Source organism: Poecile atricapillus, chromosome 1, assembly GCF_030490865.1.
Source record: "Poecile atricapillus isolate bPoeAtr1 chromosome 1, bPoeAtr1.hap1, whole genome shotgun sequence".
Lineage (NCBI taxonomy): Eukaryota > Metazoa > Chordata > Aves > Passeriformes > Paridae > Poecile > Poecile atricapillus.
In genome coordinates this window covers 69,792,861-69,805,320 of record NC_081249.1, presented here as the reverse complement: position 1 = coordinate 69,805,320, position 12,460 = coordinate 69,792,861, and the positions used below count along the sequence as shown (strand labels likewise).

Genomic DNA, 12,460 nt, shown 5'->3' with positions numbered 1-12,460 from the left:
AATACACTAAATACTGAAACACATTTCAATAGTAAAAATATTCAGCAATTACATCATTCAGAATTCTAAGTATTCACTCATCCCAGTCTTGTAGTTTAACCAACCCATTCCTGTCCTTTCAAAGCAGTACGTTACGGTCTGAAACTCACATTAACCAAACCAAAATAGTGCTCATTGACTGGAAATTGTTCCGGACCAATCTCTTTCTCCAAAGCTGAGGCATTGGCGCCCTAGAAAAAAAAATCAAAAGCAGCAAAATATTAGTGTGGCAACAGTGAAAGTAGCTGAGGAAAAAAAAGTTTTTCAGCAAGGATAAACAATCAAAACCAACTAACCATCCATAAAAAAAACTTGCAAAACACCTGATGACAACTAAAAATTACCATAGAGATGTTTCCGTCTGTTTACGTGCTGTTCAAAAGCATCTCAAAGTTATATAACTCTCGTGTATTTTCATGCAATTACACTGTTTTGATGTTCTGTCCTTATTATTTCCAGAGTTGAATTACTTTAATAACACTTGCACTAATACAGGATGCAAAGCAGGTCATACAAGGCCAACTGACGAGCTCCTTCTAACAAGTGTAATTTTCATACTGCAAAAGCACATTCCAGAAAAAGTTAAGAGACGCAGACTGTTCATAGGAAGTAAAGAGACTGGTCTGTTTCACTTACCCTGAAAATGTAAGTTGTTCAAAGTGCTTTGCTAAACACCTTGAACTTTGTAAAACTGGAAGAAAATGCATTACAGAAAGAAAGGTGTGCATTACAAATGCTGCAGCCTTTGCCCAAAAACTCTGTTGGGTGTGATCCTCAAAAAGAAGTCAGAGAAAGTTACTTTGGTTACTCTGTGGCTGTTGACTGAACTGGTGCAGTAAACACTGGGTTTCAAAGAAAACTGTTGTTTTTCATTTAAAGACAAAAAAACTTGTATGCTGGAAAATTCAGAGAACAAAAAAACCCCTACCTTTGGATGAGCTCTTACACTGATTGCTTTTAGGGAAATAGAAATGCATACAACTTTTTGCACTCAACAAAACTTTTATCTATATATCTACCTATATATATCCTCAATGAGAAACACACGAGCATGAATATTGCAGCAGGTCTAAGTGCAGCTACAATAGGGCAAAGTACGTTAAAACCAGTTGCAACTCCATCCCAACAAGTTCATTCTTTACACCAAAGATATAGCAAACAGCCATTACATAGGGCATTAGAACAATTAAATTAAATCAAAATCACAGACTGCACTAAAACAGCACAGAGGATTGCACAGATTAATTATGGGCAGGGAGTACTGGAACAGAATGAGTATTAGAACTGTATCAAAATGTAGACAATTAAAATGAAACGATGATGTGGCATCTGCCATGGAATGACCACAGAACTTTACGCAAACTACCTCAGCAGTTCTGAAACTGGAAGCATGTGCTCAAAGGCCCATTAGGAGGGAAGAGCTTTAACCAGAATAGGGCAAAAGACAGGAAAACTCCACGCTGGACACACCACAGTTCTGCTCCATTCACAGCACAGCCCCAGCTGCTTTCATCAGTCACATCCCCTCCAATTACCCAGTTTGATAAAGCCTCTCCTTTACTGGGGATTTAGCTGCAGGGCTTATTACTTTAGAAGGTGCTCTCAAGTAGAGATTACAGTGGTGAGGGAAAGGGGTATAAACCCTCATTTAAGATTAAAGCACTCTGTGACTCTGAATATTTAGTTTTGCAGCCTTATTTAAATGCACCCACAGGCTCCAGAAAGGTGAGCATTACAAATAAACTAGGAAAAAGAAGGAACGGTGGGGGCCTTTAATGCTATTGTTAAAATCTCTACTTCTTTAAAAATAAATTCAAGAGCAGGTTTAAAGAAATTCTTTCTCTTTTCAAAGCTAGGGTGGAGTAGCTGCTTTATTCCATCTTTGAACGGAAAATATTATGATATAAACATTGATGTTTCTGTTCGTACAGACCTGAATACTGTATTTAGTTTCCCAGCACAATAAAGATCCGACTTGGCAATAAGAAAGGCATGCTGAGATACTACAAGATCATCGTGGTTTTCTGATTATTCAAAGATGCCTCATTCAAGGCTCAGACTTTCACATGATTTCAAAGCATGGCATCATCTACATTTAAATGCAGTTGTTTATGAATGTTATTACAAACCAGCACGGATGTTTTACACCAATACAAAACCCCTTGAGCTACTCAGACTTCCCTTTACAGCTCTCTTTTTGTCTGTCATAAAGGATGCTATCTCTCCCTCCAAAGTAATCATTTACACAGTGCCTAGTGTATTGGTTGCAAAGAGCAGAAGCACAGGAATAGTACAGTAAAATGCGTGTTCACAACTGACCCATAAAAGCTATTTTAAAACCTAACTATGCCTTGCTTCAAAGTGTTTCCCAGTCATTATTACAGTCCACGTTATCAGTCCCAGCTGACTCTTATTATTATGCAAATACAGATGCAGGGGGGGAGCGCTGCAGCATTACCAACTATTACGGTACTGTATCATCTCTTGGACATGAGGACAGAAGAGGTTAAAGGAAGAAGTGGGAATGCCTCTCTTTTCATCAGCCAAGTTGGAGTTACTGGACTTGGGAACACGATTTGGGAAATTTCAGGCTGTGCTGTACGCTGTGGTGTAGAGAATTTATTGCTCTGCCACTTAACAGGGATCGCGAGGGGAAATCCCCAACTAAAACTCTCTTTTTTGGGGTGCTGAATAACACATACAACAGTTCAGTCTCCAGACTGCAGCCTGGCTTTGGTATTACACAGGGGACAGAAAGGAACATCATTAAGTTTGGCCAGCACACCCACCTCCAATTTCCCTTGTCCTTCTGAGGGAAAGCACACATGGTCATTATCCAAAAATGAGAAGCAACAAAGGCACAGCAGAAGCCCAAGAAGATGATAATATTGCAATAGTACTGGGATTTACCACTTTTTGCTTTGTATCAGTGTAAAAGGTATGCAGCTACACAACCAAGCACTGCCTTACATTAATCCCCTTCCAGCACAGAGATAACAGTACAGGCATAAAGAACACTCATTTCTCATAGTTGATGAAATACAGCTTTACAAAGTGGAAAGTTCAGCAACTAAGGTGTGTTTACAAGAACACAATATGAAATCAAGATTTGTTTTTTATTTGTTACTGAAAATTATCTTGGAAACAGCATTGAACTATCAATGATTACACAAAAATCTTCAGAAACCTAATGAAAGTTAGGTGCAAAACTGAAATACTGCAGATTTCATCCTCCAAAATAATAAGTCATGTAACCTTTATTTAATCATGTTCAAATCAGTTGAACATTAATTGTTTTATCTTCTCCATCAAGCTAAAGAAAAAAGCTATACTATTTGATTTATAAATTTCGCCTTAAATGCTAATTTCTTAATGAAGATAGAAAGGATAAGAATCTGTGTTTGCCATGTTAGTCCCTTAATTTTCTCAACTTTTATTTTTAAAAGAGCTTGAGTTTTGTACAAATCAACACATTTAACACTAACTAGATGAGGGTTTTATTTCAGTTTAGCAGAATCAAAGCCCAGGAAATACAGTGGAATAGGAAGTTTATTATCTTCGAAATGTGGACAGTACTGTTTTCCTGATTTTCACATTTTACAAACATAAATTGTCCCAAATTTCTAAAATAAACCAAAAAGCACACTGATGCCATGTGTTTCAATGGAAAAGGGAGGAAAAAAACAAAGCACAGACAAATGCAGATGCGTTTTTTTTGTTTGTTCAGTTTTTCACTTGCTGAGACAGTATTATTAACTGCTATTTACTATTGCCTTTTCTCACAGCCTCAGAGGCCACACTGTTGTGCTGCTACATGTTGAACTAGTCCTGAGACACACCAACAGCTGACACAGGGATCAGATAACTGGAGCCAATCTGTAAAATTGTTGCTTAGGATCTGACCTACACACCTTGGGTTTCAGAGCACTCTTGTCAGATTAGTTATAGGCTGGTTTTGTGACTGAACACCAGCTACAGCTGAGCTGTGCTGTCTGATGTAGTTTCCTCCAAAAGCCATCTAATTTGTGCGCTCTAAGACTGCTCCCAAAACGCAAACAAAAGCATGGTAAATTGGGATGCCACCCTACATTAAAAATACTGTCTAAAAACCATGTCAGCAAGCAGGTAAACAATTGCAGTTTTAAAGTGTCCTACCTTGTCATTAGCATCCAACCCAGCAGGCAGAATTTCCCTTACAAAGGCCTGATTCATAACCAACCTAACGTGCTTGGAAGCTTACACATCTTATTGGTCTGGGATAGGGGGGTCTGATCTATCCTGTTCTAGAATAAAGATCAGTCGATAGCTTGGTGGGTCATCTTTTCACTTGTTTAACAGCTTTACCCTCTAGTTTGACTAAGCTATAAATTTCCTGAGTAAAATCAGAATTTCACCCTTAAAACTAACTTCTTGTCTGAAAACTTGTATTTGTCACCAGCGTCCTGAAGATCCATTTCTTCCTTCACACACGCACTATGCTAGATCCTTCTCTATAATGCTCTCCACCTCACTCAAGAAGCAAGGAACAACACTAATTAAAAGTGACTCAAATAACTAAACCATGTTGCACAGGTATATGGAAGCCAAATTTTTTAAACATGACCATAGCTATAGGTAAATGAACAATACCACCACACAGTGCAGAACTATTACCCTTTCTAGTGACAGAAGGGCATTAGAGGAAAAAAGGGAAACTCAGTAATCAGGAAAAACAATGTCCCTCAACAAGCATAAAATTAAAGGAATTATTTATAATTTGCAAAAAAATAAATCTCAGTACAGAAGCACTTACCAGCGCTTTCACTTCCTTTTTTTTTTTTTTTTTTTTTTTTTTTGGCTACTGATTAGAAAATTCCTCCTTGTTTGTGTGACTAGTGAAGATATACAGAATTTCACAGCCCAATGCACTAATTAATTCACTGTGACTGAAGGAATTATCTGTTAAAGAAGAAATACAGAATTCTACTCTTCCAGTTACGTTTTATCAGAATATGTGAATTCACAAATTTCTCTATATTCGTATGAACCAGGATTAAGAGCAAAGAGAACAGCTACCTTAAATCAGCTCATATTTGTTGCTTCAATTGCAACCAAAACTGAAACACAATTCTTCTGGTACTGTTTCTAGCCAGGACGTAGCAGTGAAATATGAGTGGGATTCAATAATCGTTGTTGTTCATTTCTTTGCAAAAGAACATGCGTTATTAATACATTAAATATTTGGATAGTTTCAGTTAATGTTTTTTAAATACTTCCAAATAGTGTTACTTTATTAATCAGTCTAAGACACAGTCCTGCATACACTCATCATGTGCAGCTAAGACAAAAGATTTTTTGAATATCAAGTAAAAACACCTCTACCTGGGTAAGGAAAATTATACCAAAGCACAAAATTAATTTCTCTTCACATTTGGTATGTCTACCAAACCCACCTTTTCATGCCCCACTGAACATTCCCAATGTATTTTCCTTCAGAGCAACTAGATGTGGTTGCATTTCCTTGTATATGACAAGTGTACGATGGTGTCTCCCTTTGAATACTGAAGTCATAGACAAGTTAATATTTCAGAAAAATTAGACTCGCCTAACTACCCAAAATGCAGGGCAAGTGGGGAAAACACACTTGCTCAATCGTTGCTTCTGATAAACTGCATCTTGTGGTGTGTTTCATATGCTTTTATTACTTACATAATTCCAGTTTCAGAAAACAAATATATTGCTTTTATAACTTCCCATTTTCATGGAATCATAAAAAAAAATCAGAGTTTATAAAAGATGGAAAAAATGTTTATTCTGGTCTACTTATGTTAATACAACCTTCTGGTTTTACACTCCAGAAAAGATCTAGATTCCTTTTTTTCCTCAACTGAAAGATCAGATAGATCTTACTAAAATAAACCACTTGTTAAAAACATTTTACTTTGGCAATCTTCCTAAGCTACTAAAACAAAAGTTACTCCTTACAGAGGGCTTTTATACACCTCTTCCCCTCAAGAAATTTGAAGAGAAAAGCCCCTTTTGCCACATTTTTACAGAATCATTCCTTGAAGTTTTAATGCAAATTAGTTGCTTCAGGAAAATGTAAATACAAAGACTACATAACTGACCGATCTAAATATTCAAACGTTGTCTAGTAACGGGATCAGTTGTTCCCACTGACACAGCTAAAAATTCTGCTGCCAAGACTAGAGTCCAAATTCGTACTGCATTGTTTCTTTGTGCTTAGAATGTGCAAGATGAATATCCGCACGTGTGAGGGTAAAAAGAAAATGGAACACTTTACATTAATAAAATCATCCAAATAAGTAACATGTCAACTAAATAATTCCCTGTGCTGTTGTAAATACTGCTTTACAACTACACTGCTACAACTACGTAGCTTTGAGAATTTTTTCTCTGTTTCATATTTGACAACTACTTTATGTTAGAGTCAAATTCCTGTTTTGATGAAAATCTATAACAAATTTGTTTAAATTAATTAGTATACTAAACACTGCCACAAACCCAGTATTCGAAAGATCAAATATAAATATTCATCTATTATTACCATATTGCAGCATATTACAGCTAGAAAAATGATGATGATGATGACAAATGCTTGAATCTTAGTGTCACGTTTATCACCAGAGTGTCTCCTGGTAAGAACTCCAACAGATGAGAGAATCTCCCCACTGTGGTTTAAGCTCCTACCCCAACTGCCTAACAAATACTTCTCCAAAATCTCCTGTGCTTGCAACAGAGCCACCACAACAGAACACGTGCCTCAACACTCCCGTCCATGGAGCATGGCAGATTCAGGTCATTGTGCCAGAGTGAAATGCAGTGGCTGAGACACAGCACATGTTCCTTCTTGCCAACTGTGCTACATGAGCAAGTCAGACAGCTGGATAAAGAAACGCCACAACACTGCTGTTTCCTCTGGGTTACTTTAGTCCTTTCCTTCTCTGCTGTTTTTTTTCCGTCACCTCCTCATTTTGAAGTGGTTTTCCTGTAAGTTTTCTTTCTTTGCTGTAATTCAGTTCTCATTTCTTCCAGCATAGATCCTTTGTATACTTTCCTGTGGAATGTGCTAACCTGATCATCAATTAATGTTTAAGTATTATAATTTGTGCTTCAGAGGAGACAACAATTAGAAGAAACAGGATTGAGTACATTATAGCCATTGCTGGCTGGCTGCAGACGCTGGCAAACATCGATTTACATTAAGTGCAGATTTCACAATCAGGTTTGAAACCTTATCGTAAACAAACAATTCTTGAAGCAGTAAGAAAGCCCATAAATGTACACCTCTCTCATTGTTAACTAGAAAATTTTCCTGCAATTGGGAGTTTTTATAAAGCCTCTCTGCTATGACACTCAAGGTAGGTGCACTTCAACCTTCCCTCAGCTGGGCACTTCCAGGGCCTGTTTCCTCTAAGACGCCTTTTCCTACACACGCTTGTTTGAACTCTAGTACCTCTGAAATATCTTCACCCTTGTGAAACGTGACTGAAATGGGGAAAAGGGTGCTCATGACAGTGCCCCTCAAGAGGAGGCAGGCAGAAAAAGGACAATAGCCAGCCACCCAGCGTGATTCCACATGTCTTAATCCTTTCAAAAACCAAACAAAAATTTGGACTCTAAGATAAGCAGAGGTTCTCATGCAGAACACACTGTTACATCACCCAATCAACATCTAACCACAAATGATGTATTTGATGTCAGTGCTGGGGGGCTGAAACAATCACTGAACATGTTCAGTGACAGACCCTGTATGCAAGATGATGAGCTAGCAGACAGAGAAGGGAATACATAGGCAAACACCCAAAACATGAGGTTTTTGATGTCTAATGCTACAGCTCCTAGATTAAATATTGTTTTCAAATATCACCACACTTTTTCAGGCTGTGCCAACATCATCAACCACTTTCTAGAAGAAACACTGACAAGAACTACTACCATTACAACTTCCTTGTGTATGTCTGAGACTGACATCTTGGAGGCTTTTCATAGCTTTTAAGCTACAAATGTAATTTCCATCCTCTCTTTGCTTCAGCTACTCAAAGACTTGATGCCTTTTAACTGCTGGCAAGGGTTTCCTGGATTCTAGACAACAGAAGCAGAAGTCAGAAGTACTAGATGCAATCTGTGAGTAGAGCAGCTAACTTCATTGCAATTAGCCTAGGTTACTTTATCCCTCCTCAGCTATGCATAAAAATCCCAAATAGTTCAGCCAAGTAAGACTTTGATTACAGTTTTACTCAAGGATGAGGGTAAAGACTCCACTTTTACCGAAAAGACTTAAAAAATAGTTTTAAAAACTAGACCACACAATTTTAACCTCATCCATTTTGCAGCAAGAACAGGGGCTAAAGCAGTCAAGGGCAAAAGTATTTTCAGTGCCTTTCCACAATTTTCAGCCTTGTAATTAAGACTTACTACAGCACAAGGAAGCACATGAATGGTGATATAGAGCAAAGAATTTTAAGGAAGCTGAAAAGCGATACAATGCTAGAACACATTACTGCAGAAGGAATTCTGTTCACACTGGTATGAACACTGGTGTATGGAGCAATGAACTAATGCAGCATATACAAACCAACACAGATAGGATGTCCACTTGGAAGATCATGCCCAAAAACTAAACATACTGGTTATCACTCTTCACTGTGATACACACAACCTGCCCATACTGTAAAACATAATATACTGCTTTATAATATTTGGGGCTTGAACATCAAGGGTAAGATGCATAAAATATAAATATATATATCTGCATCAGCAGAAGCAAAACTTGAATTTGGGTTAAAAAAAAAGAAGTCATGAAACACAGAACTGCAATGGAAGAGTTTCTTCAGTCTAGTTCTAGACTGTTCTGTTACAGATTATAGGCGTACATGCATGCTAGGTTCGTATAGACACAAACTGTCTCTTGACAAAAATTGCCTATTATTGGTAATAAATAATTACAAGAAGACACAGAACAGTCTGAGAGTTCTTGTAAGAAGCATGGGAAAAGGCAAGAAAAACTTGTAAGAATTCTTAGGTAGTTGTCTGGCACTTTATCAAAGTGTGTTGACATGAAGAAACATTGCCAGGAAAAAAAAATAGTATTACTTAACAATTATAATCCTCTTCTATTTTGTAAAAAATATGCTTAAACCTAAGCATTTGAGTCTTGCTAGAATTAAAAATATTTGCCTCACCTCGACCACATGGATGTGAACAACACCACACTAGACAGCAAGTGCTCCTTCACACTATCTTTACAGATATACTTTTAAGAACAGTCTTTTATATTAGCTGCTGAAAAGCTTTTACAGCTCGTATCCTATGCTAGGTGTCCCATATCACAGTACTATTAAAGCTCATGGATCAGAACGGCACAGCAAAAATCTCATGCCTGGAGTTTATCCACCTCAATGCACATGACAGTGATTGGACAGATAATATTTAATTGCCATCAGAATTTCAGCTTTATGGATACAGACACTTTAGTTAGTAATAAGAAGATTTTTAGTTGAAAATGTTGTTTCAGGATTGACCTAAATCTCAGTGACATAACATCATGTCTAATAAACACACATACAGAATAATCTTGAACTATCTGCTTGGCCAGTCCAGACATACGGTTTGTATGCAGTCCAGAAGCAGAGCAGTGAGGTCTCACACTTGACCCAAATCAAGAGGCCAGCACTGAATTTATGCTGACACAAAGGCCAGCGGCCAACTCGGGATGAAAAGATGTCAGCTACAATTGCAATAAAAGATTGCCCCAGCTCAGGCAACAATCATACTGATTCCTCAACAACCTTCAGAGAATGGAAACTCCTGAAGCACATGGTACATGTCCTACAAATCTGGCCACATAAAGATGTCAGTATGACACCTGATAAATATAGAGCTGATAAATTTAAGAAGTCAGACTCTTCCAATTCCAAACTAAAAGATGTCATCTCCCATGTCAAAAAAACCCCCATTATTCCAGTGACTAAACACCACCTGAGCAATCCCATCCTATGGGCTTACAGATATTCACTCAGAATTCTCACAGGCCACCTCTGAAACATCTGTTTGAGACATTAAAGCCTCTTTGCAGAAAGATTTATGAAAACCATAAATCAGTTTCCAATAATATGAAATGTAAGCATTTCCCACTGTTTGATGTTATGAGACATTATAATGGCAATTCAGCGAATTAACAAGAGTAGATGACAGAGTGTGCTCTTCTCCTTATTCATTCCTTCCCTTCCCCCGTGGAAATAGATTTGGTAACAAGAACTTTCACAGGGCCATGTAATAGGTGGAAGAGAGCACAAATGCAAGAACTTCTACTATGAACCATCAGCACATCTCTTCCATGACAAGCAGTAACTTCTACTGACTAAGGGATATTTCCTTCCTTAAATTCATCACTCGTCCATCAGCGAATCTACTGAGCTCCCCACCCCTCTTTAAAACAACCCAAGAGAGCCTTATCACATCCGTGCCTCTGCTGATGGCTCTAATTCATCACGAGAGCGAGTAATGAGAAAGCAACCACAGGGAGAAGCCTCCTATCGGGACCTGGGTCGATGCACACCAGTCAGATCACACGGACAGGATGGGATGCCCGCACTTCTCCGGGTAACCCGGGGAGCTCCCGCCCGCGGATCGGGGGTTCCAGCCCCAGCTCAGGAGCGCAGCACTCCGAGGGACAGCAGGGAGGAGGGCGCTTCCAGAAACCCGACCGTAACCACCACACGGCTGCAATGGCCAGCCCCGGACCGGAGGCGATGCTCCGGAGCGCTCTCCCCGCTTTGGGCACACTTTGGGGAAGGCTGTGCCCGGTCCCCCCGCGCTCCAGCCCCATCCGGAGCCGGGACCCCGCTTCGCCGCCCGCCCAGCCCAGCCCCCTCGGCGCCCGCATCCAGGTTGAGCTTCCCAAAGCCGATTAACCCCGCTCCGCTCCCGACCGCCACCCACGGCAGCGCTCCCGCCCCGCGCCCCCGCCCGGCCTCCCCCGCCCCCCGCACCGCTGCCACCGCCCGCGTCCCCACCCCCGGGGAGCCGGCACAGCCCCGGCCCCTCGCTCACCATGGTACAGATGGAGACGATTTTGGAGACTGTCATTAGGATTTCCATCCGCCCAGCGCCATCTTCCGCCCAATCACAGCGCCGAGCCGAGCGGAGCCGGGCCGGGCCGGGCGGGAGCAGGAGGGGAAGGGCAGGCAGGCAGGCAGGCGGCGGGGGTAGCCCCCCGCCCCCGCCGGCGCGGGGCCCCCGCGGCCGGGCGCGCAGCTCCCACCGCCGCCGCACAGCCCCGCTCCCGCCGCCCGCGCCCGCCGGCTCCCAGCGATCCCGCCCCGCCCGGCCCGGCCCGGCCCGGCCCCGCCTCCCGCCGGGTCAGTGCCCGGCCCCCGCCCCGCCCCGCCCCGCCCGGCGCCGCGGGAAGCGCGGAGGGAACCGGCGGATCCGCAGGTGGGCCGAGAGTTCATTGGGAGTCATCGAATCGTCAGGGATGGCAGAGATCCCTCAGATCTTCAGTCCAACCGTGCACCCAGCACTGTGACCCCTAAACCGCATCACCCAACGCCGGATGGAAACGCCTCTTAAAACAGCTCCAGGGACAGCGACTCCACCGCCTCCCTGGGCAGCCTATTCCAACACCCGACCACAGAATCACGGGGTGGGTCAGGCTGGAAGGGACCACAGTGCGCCGGCCTCAGACATCTGGGAAAATAAAGCTGATGTGTAGAGTAGTCATACCAGGTAGTTGAGGGACCTACTTGAGAAAGAGCTTAACCATGTTGTTTGTCTGCAGATTGTAAGAAATCTGGATGACTTGTTCAAGATGTTGATACCCGCACAGAGCTAGCCAAGATATTTGCCACCCTGTCTTTTTTCATACATAGGAAAAATCTAGTAGATCAAGATGCATTATTATTAAGAACAATGTCGATGCACACAAGGTCTTAATAAATACATCTATTCACTGTAAAAAGGTATTTTAATATCTATAACATTAAATCATTAAGATTTCTATGATCTTCAGAAATAAATGCTCTTTAACAACTAAGTTAATGGAATAGTAAATTCTCCTTCAGCTGAAACATAAAAAATATTACTTTAGAAAGTATTATAAATTAACTCTACTGCAACCTGAAATATCCTGAAATATCACATAAAACTATTTTATATGATACCTGTCATCTAGAATTGTATATTTCAAAAGTATAGTAGCTGAGAAAATGAACACCTCTTGGATGACTACATTCTGAAACTGTTGCCACAGAAACCATGGGGGAGGACAGCATCAGGGGAATGAGAAAGAATAGAAACAAAAGTAGTGGATTGGCCATTTATGAGCAAGAAAGCAAGAATGGGTATTTAGCAGGATAGAAGTGTCAAACCTTCAGATATCCAGCAGTTCATCTACTGAAATACATTTGCTGCCAGAAAC

At 40.9% G+C, this 12,460-nt stretch overlaps 1 protein-coding gene across 1 annotated transcript in view; it reads right to left on the bottom strand.

Moving 5' to 3' along the window:
- Window positions 1-11,346, bottom strand: part of USP12 (ubiquitin specific peptidase 12) — a 32,609-nt gene extending 21,263 nt beyond the window's left edge. Inside the window, exons 1-2 of the mRNA XM_058829275.1 lie at window positions 11,095-11,346; window positions 150-230 (exon numbers count right to left, since the gene is read on the bottom strand). Coding sequence (XP_058685258.1) covers window positions 150-230; window positions 11,095-11,142 — 129 coding nt within the window. The 5' untranslated portion in view covers window positions 11,143-11,346. The remainder of the gene's footprint in view (window positions 1-149; window positions 231-11,094) is intronic.
- Window positions 11,347-12,460: the final 1,114 nt, after the last annotated feature.